General features: G+C 39.5%; 1 protein-coding gene across 5 annotated transcripts in view; it reads left to right on the forward strand.

The window, feature by feature from the left end:
- RBMS3 (RNA binding motif single stranded interacting protein 3) overlaps positions 1–21553 on the forward strand; it is a 614750-nt gene that overhangs the window by 338535 nt on the left and 254662 nt on the right. For all 5 annotated transcript variants that reach the window (XM_069860070.1, XM_069860068.1, XM_069860072.1 and 2 more), the window contains one exon: positions 10104–10195. In XM_069860070.1, the coding sequence (XP_069716171.1) occupies positions 10104–10195 (92 nt within the window). The remainder of the gene's footprint in view (positions 1–10103; positions 10196–21553) is intronic.

Raw genomic sequence — 21553 nt, forward strand, 5'->3', positions numbered from 1 at the left:
AATTGTTTCTTTCTACTCACAAGCATTTGCAGTTACTTAATGTTATGATTGCTGAGCAATCCAGCGTTGGGAGGAAGAGAATGGAATATTTCATTTCTGAGAATGAGCACGGGGTCATACAGAACATCCTCCTTTGCCTCCTAGAATAGCGTCATTGTTTAAACCTAATGCTGGAAGAGTTGCCTGCTGAAGGACTTAATTTCCTCCCCCCTCAAACCCCAGTATTCCATTGCTCACTTCCATAGGTACCCTGCACTGGAAGTAGAGCTCCCATTGATATTCTGGTTTTCCGTGTCTGTCCATAAATGTCTGCTGGAGTGCCATGCCGCATACCATGCCTGAAAGGTGCTTGGCATGGCAATATTAGTGTTTATTTCAGAAGTAGTCCATGGGAGCGCTGGAGTTAGTCTCATAGCTTCCTTAGTTATATGCTCTTTTGGTGAACTGCTGGTGGATAATATGCTTAGCTTCAAATAAACTGGGGTAGAGCATTTAGAAGAGAAAATTGCTTGTCTACATAGGCACTGGAAGCTTTCAGAAATAATGGCTGAATGATTTTTTTTTTCTAAACTGTTTCTGTACACCAGGTTTTTCACTCAAATCGCTCAGCTCTAAAATAAGTGATGGACAAATCTCCAGAGATTTGGGTTCATATCTTACCCAAACATTATTCAAGCTAAGTAAAGCTCTGGAGTTTGCATAACTGAGCATGAAACCTCAGAAGAACAGACTTTCTCATGAGACTGTCAGTGTTTCCTGCTGGCTGGAAATACCAAGAAAATAGTCTTTCTTGTGGTATTTTGGAACTTCAACATCTGGACATTGCTGTAATCAGAGAGGAAAGCGAATTTGAAATATAATTGTTAAAAAGTGAACCCTTTTTCACTTTGGGGTGTGAGATTTCTTTTCCAGTTTTGCAGTGAAGCTATTAATTGATGCCCTAACTCTTGTATCTGAAAGTAGGAGATCTTAACCTGAAACTGCAAGTTCTTGCTATTTTGTTATGGATATTGCAAAATATTATCACTTGTGAGTCACCGAGTGGTTCTTCAGTCAAGGAAAGAAACTGCTATTGTATCATTCCCTCCCTTTTATGTAAATATGTAACTAAACACTGCTCTTGGAGTACTTGTTTTTTAGGAGAACAGTCTGCTTTCTTCAATCACCGCTTCAAGTGTGAAATTTAGCTCAGCTGCAGAGCCACAATGAATGTCTTATGCTAAACAAGTTTAGTAAAAATAATCTTAACGATTTCATTATGCAACTAATACACCAGTAAGAAATGTTGTGGTAATAACTGTAAAATGAAATCATGTGTTAGTTTATATGGGAAATGTAGACGGGGGCTATGCCTATATTTAAAAATAGAATTAAACTTTGATTTGGGTTTTGACAATGAATCAATGGGACTTGCAGAGCGAGTCACTTCGAAAGTTAGAGATGGAAAAGTGTGTTTATCTCTTGTCCCTCTGCCACTGCAAGATTCACAATATGTTCTCTTCTTTATTCAGTTCATATTTAGTAACTCAAACAATGAGTTTTCCATCATTGGCTTTGTATGATTAATCCAAGTTCACGCTGTTAGCAGAATACCAGGAAATACAACTTCCCTTCCAGTTTATTTTCACCAACATTTTCATTCTTTGACAGGTCCTCACGAAGTCTTACGATTCACTGTTTATACCAGTCACATGCTGCAATTTAGTTGCCCGTGGGTACTGATTCACTTTGAGGTTCACTTTTAAGACCCCGAACACTCCGTATATTGTTAGGGACAATCACATAGAGTTCTGCCACCTGCAAAATCTGGATTTTTATGGCTATATTTGTGCACTTTCCAGAATTTTCTCCTGTTTGCCAGTCTTCATGGTTCTGAATTGCCAGGAATGCAGTGTTAATGATGAGGGAGGGTAGTCAAGTGCGTTATCATTTTCTTGATAGGTATATAAGCTGAATTTGTACTGCCTACCCCTTTTCCCCTTACTCTTATTATTGCAACAATATTTCACAAAGAGCTTTTGTCAGTTTTAAGGTCTGCTTCTGTTTTTTTTTCAGAGGGTATGTTTTTGGAAGGATTACTTTCCAGAAGAATACACATACATATGCTTATACATATAGTTACTTATTTATTACTTCTTTATACTTCTTTCCCTCTTACCAGAATCTTATTGGTTTCTTTATACTGTTACCTTTACTTATCAGAGATTGCAAAAATGTTTCAATTTAGTAGCATTTTAAAATAAAAGAAAAGATGTTAAGAAAAGATGAAATGCCCAGAGACGCTGGGTCATGGAATCTTCTCTGAAGATATTCCAAACCTGCCTGAACACATTCCTGTACAGCCTGGTCTAGGTGAACCTGTTTTAACAGGGAGGTTGGACTGGATGATCTCCAGAGGTCTCTTCCGACCCCTGCAATTCTCTGATTCTGTGATCATCACAGGTTCCATACTTTAGTTTTGCATGTAACTATTACCGTTAATTAGTTGTGCAACTAATAATAACCTGCATTCATATACACTGTGTTTAAATCAAAGTAATTGAATGTTCAAATTAAAGATGTGTTTGCAAACAGATGTCTAAAAAATTGTTTGTTAGTTACCTATGGTGCTGTTTTTCTCTCGTTCTGTTGTTATAAAGGGGATTGGAATAATGCAAGAGGTAAAAGAAATCATTGCAGGAATATAATCAAAGTGACAGTTTTGTGTCGTATTTCCATATCAAGCTAAAACAAACAAAAAAATTCAGTTATATATGCATACTTAACAATGTAGGTGTGTCTCTGGGGAGTGATCTGAAATGAAGGGACTATCTTTTCTTTCTCACATTTAAGACTCTCCATTTCCAATTATTTTTCTCACTATATATTAGCTGTTTTAATTAAAAGGTGATGATTCACCACTTTCTAGCCACTGAGAACATTTTTATGAAGAGTAGGCATTTAAAAATAGTAATAATGTAGACTATTTTACTATTACTCTGAGCATTTGGAGCTGTAAGAATATTTAAGCACGATTTGAACAATGAAAGCAAAAGCTGTTTTCAGTAATTTTGTGTTCAAGGGTGATTCAACCTCTTTGCTTGCTAACTCTAATTTTCCAAGTCTTATAAGACTTTAATTTGATTCTTTATCTGAGCATAAAACAATGTCTGAAAATTGCACAGTAAATTACTAGATAATCACTTTTTTGTGGACTACCTGATTGTCAGAATGAATACTGCTTTTTCAAGAGACACTCTAAGTAAATGCTGGGCAAGGTTCTTATGAAATCAAGTGTTTTCATCTAAGTGTGAAGGAGAAATGCCTCACCGATTATTATATATTTCCTAAATTGTGTATATATATTGGTGTTTGTGTAAAGATTTTTTGCCGGTGTCCTCAAATGTATCATCTATATATACAGGTATGTCTGGAGGTAGCATCATGAAATTTAAAAAAATTACATTTTTTAATAAATGTATTGTATTTCATGGCTTCCCAGTTCAACAAATAGATTTGACTGCTGCCCTTTCCCTAGGCTATTATTCCTCTCCCTCTTCACAGCCCCTTTTAAATTTCCGAATTCTGAGCAAGATCAACAAAAACCCTGATTGAAGAAAGCACGTGTTGTCTTAAGATGACTGTATCCTTCTTTTTGCCCAAAGAACCTGCATTTCTTCAAGACACAACATGTTTGATATGTCCAGTCTTGTCTGTTCTGGATTTCGGATCTAATATATTGAATTCTAGACAGTCAGAAACAAGGACTGAGAACTTCATTGTGGTAAAAAGACATTATGTCCTGGTGGGAAGTAGAGTTCCAAATGGTCTGGTACATCAGGCCTAGAATAACAGTTTTAAGTATAACAAAATTGTTGTAATTACACATAAGCAAATCTGGATTTATCTTTCAAAAGAGGATTCTCCACTATTATGTAATTTTATGGAAGATTAATGCAAATTTTATGTTGCCCAAAAACCTCATTGTGCCAAAGTCAAACACGCCAAGGAGGGAGAATTGCAGAGCTGGAGACCCTCTGTAGAGAGACCTGCAGGGCTGAAGGTTCTGTAGGGAAGCTGTCAGTCCCGATTTCCCATCTGTCAGACTGGATGTGCTCTATGGATTCAAAGTTGTTAGCTAACAAAAACAAAGCATTAAAACTTCTGCTGAAGTGAGTTGTTTGACTTCAGTGGAACCACAAGAGCTCCCCAGTATGTATGAGCTCCCCATTGGTATATTTAGATGCTTTATTCTTTTATAAAATAATGAGATTACTTACATGGGCACATTAGTTGAATTAACATAGACTCCATGCCAGTCTCTTGTCTGGCTGTGAGCTGTCCTTTCCTTTCTCCCTGTGTGTGTGGTGTTGCAAAATGTGGAGTACTAGCTGACTTGAATCCAAGTGATTTAAAGCAGCACCTGGCCAGAGATCAGATGTGATGTTTGGCCTTGTGTCAGGGTGAAGCTGAGAGTTCACTAGCCCCAGTTTATCCTCCCTTGTTCATCATGGCTTCTCCTTTCTTAGCCTGCTTGCTGGAGGTTGTTGCTATTGTGAGCTCCAGCTCAGTTGTGGGCCAAGGCCCTCCACACCTCACTCTTCTGTGTGTGAAGCACACGCTTCTGTTCTTTTTTTTTCTTTAATTTTACTTTCAGCTGGGTCATCAGGACAGAGCTGGGATGAGTGCAGAACTGTGCCCGGCTGAGTGCTTGCCCTTCAGTCCCTGTGTTCACGGGGCCGTGGGCACGGCGGTTCAGAGGGCAGTGCCAGGAGGAAGGAGGGAGACTCTGTGAGAACCTGGGGGTGAGTGCTCAAGGCAGGAAGGTGGGCAGAGCCGATCTGGCGTGGGTACAGATTAGTTCAGCAGCCGTGACAGCTCCCTTTCTGATGTTATTAGCAATGATTTCTGCTGATGGAAAAAATCTTCCATGCAAAAAAGTGCTGTGGTGTGCTAGATGTAAGTAGTAATTGGGGGTCCAAACTTCCAGGACACCTCTGTTCCCATTTGCTTCCTGTGACTAATGCTGCTTCAATTCTCCTAAAAGGCAGCCAGGACTTCACTCCCATCATGAAGTGAGAGGAGCTCCCTGGAGGCAGACTATGAAGCCCATGTGTGCCAGGAGGATCTGGCCTTTGCTGTGTGCCACCGCTCCAGGGCTGTACCATAATTGTGGGAACCGCAAGTGAGAGGCAGTCCCTGAAATTATTTGGCATAACCCTTAAGTACCTGATCAGTCAGAGCAATTCAAAGTTTGATGTCTAAGAGCTCTACACACCTGCAATTACTTAAATCCACAAAATTGCACCCATAGGTATTTGCAGGCACAAAAATGTTGGCATAAAATTAGAGACCATTTCCTAAAACCTGTGCCTAAATTTTGATGATATACTATATGAGGGGTTGTTATTTTGAAATGGATTTGCGGAAAGCAATTGAAAATCTCCAGGCATCCCATCTGTGTTTAAAGTAACAACAATAACAAAACTTTAAATTAGCATAGGAGATTTAAGACATTTCAGGAAAACATTGATTAAATCTGCCAATGAAATGAATGTGTTTGGCGAGTGACCTAATTAGTGTATACTTGGTTCTTTTTCACTGCACTGCTTACCACTAATTGCTGTTCTGCTGGTCTTCTCCTGACAAGTAAGAAAAAACAAGGATGAGGGATTTGTTGAGGAAATAGTGACATTCAGTTTTAATTCATTTGAACCTGCTGCCAAGCTTAATTATGGAACTGAGAAACTGAGACTGGGAGGCCCCCAGCCGTTTAGGTTATACGAGACGGAGATGTTTAGTGTCTGCCAGTGTATTTGGGTAGCACTTAATGCAGCTAGCTGTAAACTTGTGCTTGCTGATGCTTAGCTGTTTTCTTTCCATCACAGGTACAAAAATACTGGGTTTATTCCTTGAATTTATTTATTTACCTCTGATGGCATCAGGCCAAAAGAAAATTACAGGTGTTTTCTTTCTTAGAGGAAAGGTTTAACAATTAATCCGGGTAGCCTTGTCTTTAGGTTTTGTGTGTGTGTGTTTCTGTGTACAAACTAGTAATATTTTCTGCGAAAACCCTCAAGATCCTGGAATACTTATAGCATTGAAGAGCCAAAGTCACCCTCAGTCTAAGTACACTTGAGGTGAAGGGCTCACATTAGTGATAAATTCCCATCTCTCAAAGCAGCAGGGGATAACGCAGCTTTCCCTATTTGCATTAGGAGATCTTAAAAGAAAAGGGCAGGATGCATCATGAAAAAAAAGGGGAAATAGTTTTGGTTTTGGTTTCCTGTGGTGATGATGGATTCTTGTGAGCAGAGCCTGAAGGTCCTGGTTTAGAATCTGAGTGCATTTTTCATTATGTTCTGCACAAAAACTGGGGAGGGAGGGGGAGGAAGTATAATCCATTGACCAAAATATTTATGAGCCAGTGTACACACCAAAAAAAAGAAGGAGAAGAAGAAAAAAGCTGTGGAATTTGAAGCTGGAAGAGGTTGGGGCTGGTGGGGCTTGCACTTGTTTTTAAAAGAGGAAAAAGAAATGTAGACCTTTGCTTTGAGCTGCAGCATCCAATTGGCAGGCCCTGGTCTGAATCCCTCCCAGGGGATACTTCCAGCCAGCCTGCCGCCTTTTCCCAGGAGGAGACAGGGAACAATTACTTGAGCAGGGCTGGGTGCCTGAGCAGCTAAACCCATCCATGTTGCACCTTCCAGGGGCAGCCACAGCAGCTTGGCGGGGCTGGATGGGAGCACAGTTTGAGCCTGCTCCTGCCACAGACCAGACAGGAGGGAAAGACTCAGTACAGGGAGCTGGAGATTCATTTATACTACAGGAAGAATTGGAAGGGATGTCCCAGTACCCAGCTTTAGCTTCTGTGGGACCTAAACTTGATCTACTCTGAAAAGAATATTAAAAAAATTCCCCCCAAAACCAATTAACTACTCCCTGCCCCAACCCAAAGGAAAAAAACAGCTCTACTTTGTTAGTGTCCCAGACAAAAAAAAAATGAAGTGCGATTATAAACAAATGAAATGTCACCAATGTAGGCTATAAACATCTACATGGAAAAACATAAACTGTACAAAAAGGCAGCATGCCTAGTTTTGTGTTATAGAGCATTGCAGGGTTCTTGTAAGGATACTTGAATGCTGAAACAGCCTGGGAACTTGGCTTTCCTTGCAGCAGATTGATGTTCTTTGGATGCATTTGCAGCCATGGAGTGATTTTATCCTGATGTTCTGTGTGTGGTGGAGAGATGTGTTGGGAGGGGAGAGGGCCAGGAAAAGATACTTGGAATGAAAATGAACTTGAGGGAAGCAAAAAGAGCAACTTTGCAGTGAGGCTGGGAGTAATATTACTAATAATAGTAGAATGCATAATGGACAGCTAAAGATGCAAGGTTTTTGTCTGGAGACTCTTAGTGGATTTCTGATATGGTTATATAGCCTCTTGTGCCCATTGAATAAATGCTTAGAAGTTACTTATGGCTTTAAATATTATGGACTGATATTAATCTTCAATAATTCACTATGTTAAATATAGCTGATCTCTATAGTACAACACCAGAATATTCTTAAACGTTACGGTTTATTTTTACAAGCAAAACTAACTTAGATGTGTATACTTACTGTGCTATCTAGAAAGTCATATTAGAAATAATTTCCCTTCTATTACTGCATACATGAAGCCTGCACTGTACACTTATAAAAATATAAAAATCTAACTCTATTAATACTGTTTTTAATGCCAATATTAAAAGTTTCTTTTGCACCTTTACTTCTTAGTTTTCAGGTATGAACATGGTGAGAACTAAAAAGAAATTTAATCTCCTGAGAAGAACACCTTGGTTTCCTAATAATTTACTTTGCATTTTATCCAAGTCATCCCATGACTTCCCAAGGCATTTCAGGTTTCCCATTTGGCAGCTCTGGCTTCTTGTCAGGATCTCTCATCTAGCAAGATGGAAGCTGCATCTCATTGTATCTCCTCCTTGCTCCCAGAAGCTGCTCTCCCAGAAGGCAGAGGCATTGGAGAAATCCAAGGAGGACTCTTGCTCTCTTGTAGCATGCTTTTTGGTTCAAAGCAGCATGACTTTTGCTGCCACTCTGCAGTGAAGAGAGAGCTTGGATAACACTGCAAAGCCAAATGCGATGTTGAGCAAACTAATCTAAAAATGGCATGCTCAGTAGCAATAAAAAGGGAAAAGGAAATAGGGAGAATATAAGTGGGTAAAACACTCTCCACCTCTCCAAGCTGACCAAACTGCATTGCTTCATGATGGTGTTTATTAGATCTGCTGTCCTAGTGCACGTTTGTTTTAGGCTTTTCCTCAATTCATAGTAATGTCTTGCCAAAAGAATGCACCCAAACCAGGCCAGAAAACTGAGGGAATGAAAGAATAGAAAAGTTCAGATCTTGATTTTGTTATCAAATTAGTGCTTTTCATACTTCTTAAGTCAGCAGTTTTTGGTTGTTTATTTTTTCTGGTTTCCCTTTCATTTTCTTAAAACTTTGTGAATGAGAATTAAGCCAAGAAAAGAATAAAGTCTATGCGCACAAAATTCTTTCATCATTGGACTAAACCCTGTATATATATTGAAATAATAATAAAGAGATGTTTATATCTTGAGGGACAAGGTGGTCACAAACGTGCACTCTTATACCTTGGTTTGGTGCAGAGAGGAAGGCAGTAAGGCCTCCCAGGAGCAGGAAGAAAGGCTTGCAAAAGAAATAAAAATGGATATGGCAGTAAAGCATATCTGTGGTTGCCTCCCGTATGATGTGTATTGAGCTAGTAAATGGAGATGTCTGCAAAGGAGCTGCTATGCTATAAATACACTTGTGCAAATATTTTTAAAGCTTTCAGGCAGTTCAGTTTTGTCCATATGGCTTCCCAGAGAGGTGGCCCCTGGCCACAGCTTGTCCAATCAGTACATGCCTACCTGTTCTGTAATTGCTTAATAAGATGCCGGCTGAGATTTTCCCTAGATGGATTGTGGAATGCATGCAGCTGCCTAAATAGGTGCTTCTTGAGATTTTAACATCTTTTTAACTCTGTTAAAATTTTTATAAGCAAGACAGTTGAATGATGTTGAAGATCAGAGATAGCTCAGTGCTTGAAAGTTGTGGACAGTCCATCCCTTGTCATCTCTGTCCGCCTTTGTATCTTTAGAAAAATAAAAATACTTCCAGAGTTGTGGATATCTAGTAGGAGCTTGACAGCGCTGGTCTTGCTTGAACATACCATTCTTGCTGGTTAAAGGAATCAAAAATGAAGAAGGAAGAAGAGAAGATAGGAAGTGACTGGCTGATTAATAAACTAAACTGATGCAAATACTGGGAGTCGGAAACCACTTAAAAGCGGGTGATTATCCCTTGTGAATCCCTAAGATCTAAGCTTGCTAAGCTGCTGTTCAGCTGATACCCTGAAGCAGTTCCTGGTAGGGACCTGGCCTTTGTTCCAGCAGAGGAGGTGGTGAGATGAAAGGGATGTGATTTAACCAAGCTGTGACTTTATTACCTTACCATCTTCTAGAGCTATCTGGCAGTCGCTTGTAGAGCACAGGTTGTGATTTCTCTCTTAATCGCTCCCACCTGCTGTAAGACTGAACTGCCTGCCCCTTCACAGATGGCCCCAGCCTGCCACAGAGACTCGCTGCCTTCCTCAAGTGAAGCTTAATCTTTGTCTGGGTTCAAGGGACAGGGAAAAGGTGTTGTTTCCTCACCAAATGAGTCATTGCTAACTGTAGCTTTGTGTTCCACTGAGGGCCATACTACTGCCTCCTCTTATGGAAGAGAAGGGGCAGGACTCCAGAGCACCTGAGCCCTGCAAGCATTTGCCCTCCAGCTGCCAGGGACCATTTATCTGTTAGGAGAGGCAAAGAACTGCCTTTCCTACCACTCTGCTGCGTACTTTCCTGCACTGTGAAGCTTCAGGTCATTGCAATTCCTTAAAGCCTACCAGATTCAGGAGGAAAAGTGTGAGAAATAAAGGTGTGATGGCTGGTGTTGGTGGCAGCGCTACTGGGAGACCATGAGACAGTATGAGAGAATGGAAAAGGTTTCGTTCTTTATCTATACACATACACATGGATAATAATGAAAATGTCTGTTTGTTCATTTTTCAGGTTATGGTTTTGTAGATTTCGACAGTCCGGCAGCAGCACAGAAAGCAGTAGCATCTCTCAAAGCAAATGGCGTGCAGGCACAGATGGCAAAGGTAAGAGCAGCTATGTTACTGTAGGATTATCTGAGCTGTTGGGTTAAATTTCAAAGATTTTGGTTTGCTCCTGTTTTTCTTAAGGGTTTGGATTGTTTATTCCAATTTATTTACTGTTTTTTCATCCAATGGTTTATCTACGGTCCTGAGAGCTGTCTCTTATGCCATGGGTTCTGCTCTGATATTCTATCTCTGCCCCTCTCTCTGGAGTTGATTGTAAGATGGAGAACACCGGAGTGGCAAAGCCATTGGAATTGCCTTTGTCTGACTGCAGTGCGAAAGAGCTGCCTTTTCTTTGCCTCAGAGTTGTCTTCATCTGGTTTCTTTGCCTTGGAATAGTTATTCTTTTCTGACATGCCTGATGGGTTTTTCTGAAGGAGTGACTGACTGAACAGAAGGAAAGTTTGTTTGATCTGCCTCGGTTTGGCTTCTCCTGCCTTTTTATTTTGAGGATGTTAAGTGGAGCTGTAGCAGGTTGCTGGAAGAATAGTTGCTGGAGATGACTGGCGTCTGTGGTTCAAAGAGGCTACAGAAGCTATGCTGTACATCTTGTAGCAAGCACAATGAGCTCGGATGCTCTGGTTATGGAATTGTCCTTTGTCCTAAAGCAAAGGGGCTGACTAGGAGACTGAGTAAATGACCATCATGTGCTCCGGCTGTTGCCTTTCTGAAGGCATAATCATGTGTCTTTGGGCTCTAGACTGTGTCAGCCAGCAAAAATAGCTATTGCTTTGTACTTCCAAGACGCTTTGTCCAAGAGTTACAAAAAGCCCTTAATATTGCCTGATTTAGTCTCAGCAGAAATGATGCTGGCCTGGAATCTCAAACAGCAAAAACAAACAGGTAATTACAAAGACAGAGTCACATCAACAAACAGACAATCACCACATTTGAAGATTCCTGTGTAAAGGACTGCTGGTGATTTAAACCTTTTTTTTCTTTTTTTCCCCAAAAATATCATACTAAAACCCTTTCTCCCCCACTTTCTCTCTCGCCCCCCCCCCAAATCCTTGGTGGTAAATGGGATTCTTTTGCCTTCTACTCAGTTAGGCTCGCTATGCCTTGAAGTAACTGGATGTGATCCACGTATTTCTGTTTAACAGTGCCCCACAATGCTAGCTATGCTGTTTTATTGGCTCTTAGTTTTTATTGACATGTGGTGATAAAAAATATTTGCTTCAAATGGGTAAAGGATGGTGAGCTGAAGAATGTGAACACCTCCTAAGAGCTGTACTATTTTATTTCTCAGATATACTACATCTTCTTGTTAAAATACAGGCAATTTGACACATTAGTCAAGCTGTGAGAGAGAAACCAAAGACAGGCGGTATGTTTTGTCCTACTGGTTGATCTCAGATAGCCATTTGTGGAGAGAAGTAAATCTCTTAACTGCATAAATCCATAAAGTTATAGATTTAAAATCAGAGATTTAAAGATTGAAATATAAATCTGTAGTTGATATTCTTATGGGTCAGAACACTGAACAATTTCAGCACTTGTATGCATGGAAATACCAAAACAATAGTGAATTAAAATACTGTGTTTTGCATTGTCCAGTATTTTGGGTGCTAAAGGGAAAGCCTGATGCGTTCAGAAGATGAAGGACTGTATCAACCAGTAAGGTTTGTTTTCTGGGGGAACTGTGGCAAGTGTAATTTCTTGCCCTTCATGGTTTTCAGGTGGCTGATGTGTAGCCTTTTGATTCCAGAAGACTGACTTTATTTTTATTATTTAACCATGGTGCCAGATAGGTTCTTTTTAGTACTCCTGATAGTTCAAGATAAATATGTAACTGACTTTTCCTATCCCTGGAAAAAGTCAACGATGTAGAAAAACAGGGATTCAAAGGACGTCGAGACAACTCTATGCAAAGTACATCATATGCTTTCCCAGGCTCCTGCATTCTCAGCTATATCTATCTGGAGAAACATGTTAGTACTTGCAGATGTTGGAAGCCAAATTGCGTAACAGTACTGTCTGCATTAACAGTGAGGATTCAGAAGAGGTTTGAAGAAAGAGGCAGAAGAATTCAGCCTCCACTTCTATAAGTTTATCCAGAGCAATTTTGTTTCAAGAACTGCTTTAATTAGTGGTGACTGGTGGCTATCAAATGAAATAAAAGAAAGAAGAGTAAGTGTGAAGAAATTACCTGAACGTGCCATTACCTAAGCATGCCATGCCCTGATAAAACAGTCAGTGCCTTGTATCTTCTGTTTTGCATTGCAAAGTAATGGAACTGCCCCATGCAGAGGCCCAGGAAAAGACTGTAATCTGGATTCAGTAAGCGTCAAAACTTTCAGTCCAGTCGTGGATGCTTTTGAGTGAAGGTGAAGGAAGCGTTGTCTAGTTTTTGCTATGTGCTGGCCTTCTCTCGTAGTGAGAGAAAGTATGCTGAAGTGTCAGTATAGTCTGTGAAGTTTTCCTGGAGAGAAATCTTGCTCAGAAAGAGTAGTTCTGAGTCAGTTTTAACACAATATAATTTTTCTCATAGAAATTCAGGAATTTTCTTTGAAAAACAAAAAGCAGAACTGAACCATGTTGGCTAACAGAAGTATCTTGTGGATACTTGAGTAAAATATATTCATTTTATCGATGCTTAAATACAGCCACCTCCCTCATTTTTATAGCATTTGGACACCCTTTTGGCTGCTTTTATTTCAGACTGCTGTCTCTGGAAGAAGGTTAAATTCTGGTTGATCAATGTTCCAAGTCCCATCGCTGTTGGAAAACTTGTTCTGTCGAGGCTAATTCACCCCATAATACTACACAGGGGAAAAAAAGTCATGTTTGAATCTCTCTTTTTTTATTCTCTTGGATGCTATTCAGCCTCATGCAAAATAGTCAGGAACAGGATTCAGCAGAGAAAGAACAGCAGCATTATGCCTGCAGAGGTAGTAGTGACAGCTGGGAGATGAGGTCTCATGGGCCTGTGGATGGTTGCCCACTTGGTAGGATGAGAACCTACATAGCCACATGGGATCTAGGCTTTTGGACACACGTGCACTCTCGCCTTTTCTGTTTAGCACTTCCTTCAGACAGGTATCTAAACCAGAAATTTTGACTACTGCTATTGTTCTATGTCCAATGAGCTTCGTCTAACCTGTCCATTGTTTTCAAAAGTCCTTATTAACAGTTGAATTTATGTAGAAAAATTAAGGCAAAGAAGCTGTTGTGTGATGATTTCTTAGCTAGTCCGGCTCATTTTACTTGGTGCTTCCTGCTTGCCTTTTGAAATAACTCAGATATGCAGATTTGGTTGTGTGTATGGGTTTTGCGTATGTAGTGCCTGCTTTGTTTGTTTTTGTTTTCCTGCTAAAAATGGCACAATTAATATGACACTGGATAATCTCAGGAATTATTGATTTGTTTGTCTCTTTGCGCTAGGGACTGCACAACCTCCTCTCAGAAAAGACAATGCTTATATGCATGGTTTAGATATTGGTTTCAATTTTTCCATCTGCTCCTTTCATGCATTTTCTGGAAAAATTTATGGACGGAACTTGGAAAATTAATAGGGAGAAACTTAGTAATATGGGAGCTGGCTCAGACAAGTAGGCAAGGAAGATGGTGCACATGAAAAATATATCAATGTTCTAATAAAATCTGTAGCCACATCTATTCTTGGGATTTTCAATAACCCTTCACCCTGAATTACATATTCATGATGACACTTGTTAATGTGTTTTTACATGGTGCTGAGGAGTCTAAATCATCTGAAGAATCAATAGAAGTTAGTCGTCTACATAAATGGGAGGGTCTGAGATTGTGAAGTTGGTGGACTTTACACTTGTAAAAAATTCCTAGACATAAGGAAGAGTTTCTCCAGATATAAGGAATAATTTCTTCGGTATGAGAGCGGTGAGGCACTGGCATGGGTTGCCCAGGGAAGTTGTGGCTGCCCCATCCCTGGAGGTGTTCAAGGCCAGGCTGGATGGGGCCTTGGGCAGCCTGGTCTGGTAGGAGGTGGCCCTGCCCATGGCAGGGGGGTAGAACTAGATAATCATTATTCTATGGTTCTGTAATTGTAGAATCAGTTTATATTCATGGACATTTTTGTGACCTCTACTGTAAGATTATGGCAAGTGGAAGTATCACATACTTTCTTGCAGAGAATATGTAATAGCTTCTTTAATATCTAGCAGCCCATCAAGAGTGTTGAAACAAGCACATTCACTGATGAGGGGTTTTCAACCCTGCTGTTACTCCAAGTGCATTTGTGAGGATTGAAAACTGTATTTGATGATGCATATTTTCACTGGGCTTTCCTTTTGTGTGTATAATGCATTTAGACATCCTCAGCACCTCTACAAGAAATGTGGACACTGAAGAAATATTTAATCAGCGATGGCAGTTGTCTAAATCCAAGAACATTTCTCAACTACTCTGCTGCAGTAATTGCCATCTAGAGGGTACACTGAAGGAGCTGGTTCTGAAAAAAAGACTGTGCCGATAGGCTTAGATGGTTTTTTTCTTGACAAGAGAATTATAGAATGTGATTTTGCTTCTGGTGTGGTATTTTTCTCATCTCTCCATCATGCAGAAGCTTAAATACAGGGAGTAATCACCATCTAGGTGAATCATAAAAGGAAATTGTTTCCCAGAACAAAGCCAAGCATAAGAGCTTCTGAAGAGGAACAGAGAGCTGAGGGTCTATACTTAAATAGACAGTTCTTCTCCAAGGACCATGGAAAAGGAAATCTCACAGAAGGATCTTATTTATTTTCCAGGCTTTAGCATAGGTCTCAGAAAATGCTCTGGTGTGAGTCAGCTAACCAAATAAGTCCATTTGGCCTGCTTATTTTTGAGGTTCATCTTTCTCTTCTTTTTAAATTACTTTCTTTTTTCCTCTATCATTTACCAAGACTCTAAAGGGCTGTTCCTTAAAATGGAAACTGCAGGAAATGGAAAGACTTTCCAGTGAAAGCGCTACAACCTAATATTTTTTTTAATTCGAGTTTTTAATGAAAAATTCTAATTCTCTGTATTTTGCAGCTTACAAGTTCATGAAAATATTTAATAAAATATTATCCTTACAAAATATGATATACAAGGTCTGACACAAGACCCCTGAGACTGTGCCTTTAACTCTTATTATTTAACAAATTAAGAAAATCAACTACAATCACCTTCAAAATAGTTCCCTTCTGAGTTGACACACTGCATACGATGCTGCCAACATTCAAAGCAATTCTACAGATCATTTTCTGAAAGACTGTTGAGGATCTCTGTCATTTTTGCTTTCACACCTTCTACTGACAAAAAAATGGGTTCCCTTGAGCACCATGAAGAGGGAGGCAGGTCGAGCGAAAAGGGTGAGTGCTCAAGCACAGTGATGTTGTCGTTAGCTAAAATCTGCTTCACGAACAAAGCTCTGTGGGCTGGCAGGCACCAACGTTTCCCAACCAAGGGTAAGAAAATGCCTGTATTTGAACATGTGTCCACTCGTACTGAGTGAAGGAATCAAGTTGAGCCTTGTCTCTCTATGACAGGTTAAGAACACGTTCTATACCCATCTCTTTGTCTCTCCCCTCCTACTGTTGGTCTGCAAGCTATAGTGTTAGTCTTTGGTTTTTTGTGTTGGACGTCATATGGTAGGATTTTTAGACTTCAGTATTGAAATTGTCAGGCTTCTTTTTAATCCCATCCTTTAATTATCTGATCTCCCCTCATGCCACCCCAGCAAACTGTTCTATGAAGCCAAATATTTGTATTGGGTCTTTAAAATTATTTTCTTTGTTTACTGCTAGAGCAGGAGCTCTGGAAACCCTAATGTGCTCAGCAATGTAGGAGAAGCTGAGAACTGTGCTTTGCTGATGCTGGCCACTTTCCATGTAGTTTCTGAACAAACTGCACAGCCTAACATGGGCTGCTGCTTCACCAGTTGTCAGAGATGTTTGGCACAACTGAGTGTATGTGTGTGGAGCACTCTGCATGGAACACTCCTTTTATCTTCCTGAAATGTTAATTATAGCTCTCCCTGTGTTTATGCACAGGACATACTGACTGACCAATACTGACCTGAATCGGTAATGATCCTGGGTTAAGTAACAAAGAAAAATTAGAGCTTGGAAGAATTGAAAGGCAATTCAGTTTAGATCTCTAAATTACAGGTACCAGTGTCTCTCTCATTGGCTTTCTTTTACAAAGTCAACCATACTAAAGAAATTCTGCAGAAGCAATAACCACATGCCCAACAGTTTAATATAGTGCTGTTTATATAAGCCATGCCCTCCTCATCCTCTCTCATCTGTTTACCTGTGTTGTTTTGTATAAACTATCTTTGTTTCTTGTAATGCGGAATTATAAGTTTCCCAGCTGGTGCTGGCCCTTAAATGCAGGTTTTGTAAATACAGAATATGGTTTCTATTGTTTCTATGAGATTTTATCACAAAATTTCTTAGGAAGATGTGCCTTCACAAATCTGAAAGGTTTATTTCCAGATGGAACACTCTCTAAATTCAGGATTCAAATCACAGATGTGCTATAGCAAAGTGCTAACTTTAAATTTCAGAAAATCTGCAGTAGCAGATGATTGTGTCTTATGAGCTTCCTAGACAAACAAGACTAAAGCAGTGAGCAGTTTTGTAAGAAACAGCTAATGTGATGGATTGGGATGATAGTGAAGATACATGACTCTAATGGAAGGACTTCATAACCTCATCTAGCCTGGAAAATTTCACGCCTGTACCTGGGAACAGTAGTAGCCAATGTGAAATGAGCTTGCAATCCTGTTGCTGCTTTTAGGTGTACATTCGCAAGTCAAGATAGAACACATTAACTGAAGCCATTCTTGAAAGAACATCAAGTAATCATGGGGGTATTAAAATCCAACTATCCCTTCACACTTGCGTGTATTGCTTCTGAAAACATGTAGGTCAGTAGGAAAGGAGGTGTACCTCGGCAGTGCTTGTACCACACCTGCCAGACTTGTATACGATTTCTCTGGGGATTTTCAGAAGTGCTTAACTTAGCATAATTCTACTCTCTGGAAGTGATTGGGACTTTACTGTTGATTAATGGAGAGGAATTAGGTCAATGCTATGTTCCTTTGTTCCCAAAAATCTTAGCTCAGCACCTTTCTTAACCACTACGTTAGCTTAGAATATTTTACGGCACATACAATTGTGTTTATTCTCTAGCTATCACCTCGAATAGACCTTGCCATGGTATTTTATTTCCCCTTTGAAGCACTGCTTTAGTTTTTAGATCGACTTGATTTTTTTTCATACAGTAACTTCATCTAAGTTAAAACATTCCTCTCACTTTGAAAATTGTGGTGTAAATAATCAGTAAATGTATCCACCTCCATGCTACTAATGCTCTGCACCACAGAACAGATGCTGATAAGTGAAAGATGTAGCCAACTTTTAGGCTGGAGAGTATTGGAATTACTGGGTTCTTTTCGGGTTATGAACTTCAGCCAAACAAGAATTGGCCTTTTTTCATAAATACACATTGTTCTCGACTTTCCTCTGACTTGGAACACATTTGAATTGGTAATAATACAGCTGAAATCCACAGAGCTTTGGCAGTTTAAGCCGGAGAGAAGAATGGGGCTCCCTATGTTTAGCACTCACATAGCTATACATCTTGGAAGCTCTTACACACTCTTTGCAAACCCTTTATGTTTGCAGAACAGGCAATCTGAGTCCTGCAAATGAGTTAAATGCTGGAGTCAGATTAATTCTTTTTTTCCCTCCATACTCAGGAAACTCCAAACGCCCCACAGAGGAGTTATCCGACCACAACTATGCAGCCTGAGAATCTACAGCTCAGGCTGAGAGAAACTGTGTTCTAAATTCAGTAAGCACATCTTTACTCACCAGGAAAAACCCAGTGCACTCTGAAATGATCAAAAAACTGTGGTTTTAGAAAATATTACTGTGGTAGAAAATAGACATAGCCTTTCTTTCAGTGACATATCATTTAATCATGTTCTTCTGTAGCTCAGCATGGGGACGATGCTTTTTTAAGGTGAGAAACAAAAAATCATCATATCTAGCCTGCTTCCTCAGCAGGAAGAAGTGATTCACATGACTACCAATGGGATAGTGTGCATACTTTTTGGGGTAGCACTTAGTCTGGACTGAGACACGGATTCAACAAAGCCATGTGATTTGTGTGAAGATCAGGCCACCTTCAGATTATTCTGTTTGATTTGGAAAGCAGGTGTACAAACTCCAGGAGCATTTCTTCTGAGTTAATGTGAGTGTCTGTGTAACTGCTCATCAGCCTGGAAATACACAGGTGCATATTCTGCCAGTAAACACAAATCTACTCGTAATATGCATAGATATTCCCTCTGCACATACTCATCCCCCTCTGAATAACTAGATGTTACTGTATTAGAGAATACTCTGCTTGTTATTTCCTTATTAAGGAATGTATCTCATTCAACCAACATGTCTGAGTGGTTTGGCTGCAATCTAAATAAATTTAGGAATAGATGCAATTTTGTTCACTAATGAATGATAATTTTTGTCGCTGAGAAAAACCCTCTGTTTTTCCATTGTATAAAATTATCAGATTAGGTTCTCGTCGTGGTACATGCAACAAACTGAATCATGATGGCAGTTCATTGAATTATTTAGTCTTTGGACTTCCCCTTAATGTGTTTGTGCTCAGAAAAGGAGGTTTTGAGGATATGAAGGGTTGAATTCTATTTGCAGTCACTTTAGACTAACTTTGATGTGACCAAAATAAATGTAAGTGATATAAGAATGCGAACTTGGCCGTATCAGGCCAGAACAAAGATTTCCCTGACATCAGATTCTCTTTCTGATAGTGCACTATAGCACTTCTCAACAGAGGAGTAAAATAATCAGGCAAGCATCTGAGGCTACTTCCCCAGAGTATTCTCTTTGCCTGCAGCAATTTCCAATTTGGGGTTTCCTGAGCTTGTATTGAATAACCCTCTATAAAACTGTTTCCCCACCCTCAAATAAAGAATTTACCCTGCCTTTTTTTCATTTAAAATTTTGGCAGCACAACATCCAACCTTAAGAAATCTTCAGTTTAACTTACGTTTTTTGAAGAACCATCTCCTTTGCTTGCTCCAGACCTGCAGTGTTGATTACATTGATTGCCAGCTGATTCTTGTATTGGAGGAGACAGAAGAATCTCATTCACTATCAATCTTTGTCATGCCACATACAATTCTATAAAATGTAATCATAGCTTCCCTTAATTCCTATTCTTTTTCCACTTTTAAGAAAGGGGTGCCTCTATGTGCATATGTAAATAAGGTTGTGGTTCTTAGAAGCAAGAATCAGTTGCTAAGTAATGAACATGAAGCATGGTAAAGTGTTCTTGTAATACGAGAGCACAGCTGACAGGAAGCTTAGAGGGTCATTTTATATCAATATGCTGGACAGGAATTAAATCTTGCTAATGCTGTGTAGTGCTGCAGCCTGGGAAACAGGAAAATGGACATACAGAGCAAGGGAACGTTTGGCTGATATCGGATATTTTGTAAGGTGTACCTCATTTTGTACAAGGATAAATGCACATATCTGATTAAACCCAGGAAGACCAATTTTTTATATAAGAACTCTCAGCTTTAGAAAAATGTACCCCAGAAATAACTGTAGTGTTAAAAAAGCACAACATAAATATTCCTTTAAAGCAGCAAGTGAAAAAAAGTACAACCCCAAATATGAGGACATATTTTCAATTTGGCGTCAAAAGGAAATATACCTCCCTCCAAAAAAAAAAAATCACTGCTGTGTATAAATAAGGCATTATAAATACCTACCTTAAAGCCTGAGATTGTTTGATCTCAGCTTTCCTTAAATCCTAGAACAAATTAGTGACTGTGATATTGCTGAACAATACCTGAAACTAGTGTAACTGGTGGATCAAAGTCTGACTGATTCTGTCAGCAGGCTTGAGGATAATACCTTTGCCAGGGACTACGGTTACGTACCCTGGTGCATTTTATCATGTTCTCACTGCTTTGGCGTGAGATTACCAGCTGCACTGCAGCATGCACATTCATACTCAAAAGGAGGAAAGGACTGCAGCAGATCTCGTGCTGTGCAGATGAATTGCTGTTTGGGAAGGTTGCATATTAATGCTGTTCTGCTTTCCCTAGTGCTCATGGAAGAAAATTACCCTTTTATGAGCTGTAGTCCAAAATGGGAGAACCTAGGGACCCTAAGTTTCCACTTTCTCTAACTATGTAGACAGAGAACTCTTTGTCTGGTTCCCAAGAGACCTCTATGAAGGTATGTCTTGAGGACCTGTGGGAGATTTACATCTACCAAAGACACCCTATGCAGTGCAGTAATGGAGGTACAAAAGTTATTTCCTGTACTATGCCACAAAGTTTCCCATTTTGAAAACCACAGAAAACAATGGAAGCTTCGATGATAGCATCTGTAAATGCATTTTTGTCATTGGAAAAGTTGGACTTCCCTTGGGTGAGCTTGAAATTAGAATGGATTTTTATAGTATTTGATAGGAAGTATATTTTTCCCATGCTAGAAAGGATATAACTTTGCTTCTCTGGGTGCCACCGAGTAACAAAGTAGGATGCATTCAATAAGAACTGCTTGTCAGTCATCTGCAACTTGATGTTTTTTATCTAGATTCAGAAAGGAAAAGAAATAGTGAAGAAAGGGAGTATGAGGTGTTTCATTTCTAAACTCTGAAGGTTTTGGAGTTAGGATAGTTAAAGCTTGATGCTGGAAGACTTGTCTTTGAATTCCTCATAACAAGTGGGCATATCTTTCTGAGTTGTCACTGAAGTCTGTGCCTCAGACATCATTTCTTCATGCTTTTAAATCGTTCTTGGTTCTTAAGTGCAACTGATAGACAGGTAAAGAAAGAGAAGACACCTTGAAGAAAGGCTTCCCCATCTTCAAAAGTATCTTTGCCACTTTACTATCCCACTCAGTTAATACATGATGCCGTTTCATTGCAGTATCACAGTTCTGTCTTGCTGTATATGGACATATGTTTTTTCAGTATGTGCATGCATAGTTGATAAGTATTCAAGTAACTATATTTATATACATGTATTCACACAGTTATAGATGATAATTTAGAAATATTCTGGAGAAAATTTTATACTGTAATGCAAATCTCCTGAGTAACAAAAAGTATTATCATGGCATTTTTATAGTATGTACTGTTGGAGTGCGACTATTTACTAGTAATTCTTCTAAACACTGGGAACAAAATGCTGTGTGTTTTTTAGGAATGTGCTGTAGAAATAGGAAAGAAATTGGAGGTAAATTAAATCTTGGTCACATTCAGCCAGTATTTTTCCCATCTGTCAGCAAAAACTGGCAAAAAAGAAACCAACAAAATTGTAAAGTCTGAGATGAGACTTAGTGATTTACTCTCTGGTTTCAC

The sequence above is a fragment of the Phaenicophaeus curvirostris genome, chromosome 6 (assembly GCF_032191515.1).
Source record: "Phaenicophaeus curvirostris isolate KB17595 chromosome 6, BPBGC_Pcur_1.0, whole genome shotgun sequence".
In the NCBI taxonomy this organism is placed as follows: Eukaryota; Metazoa; Chordata; class Aves; order Cuculiformes; family Cuculidae; genus Phaenicophaeus; species Phaenicophaeus curvirostris.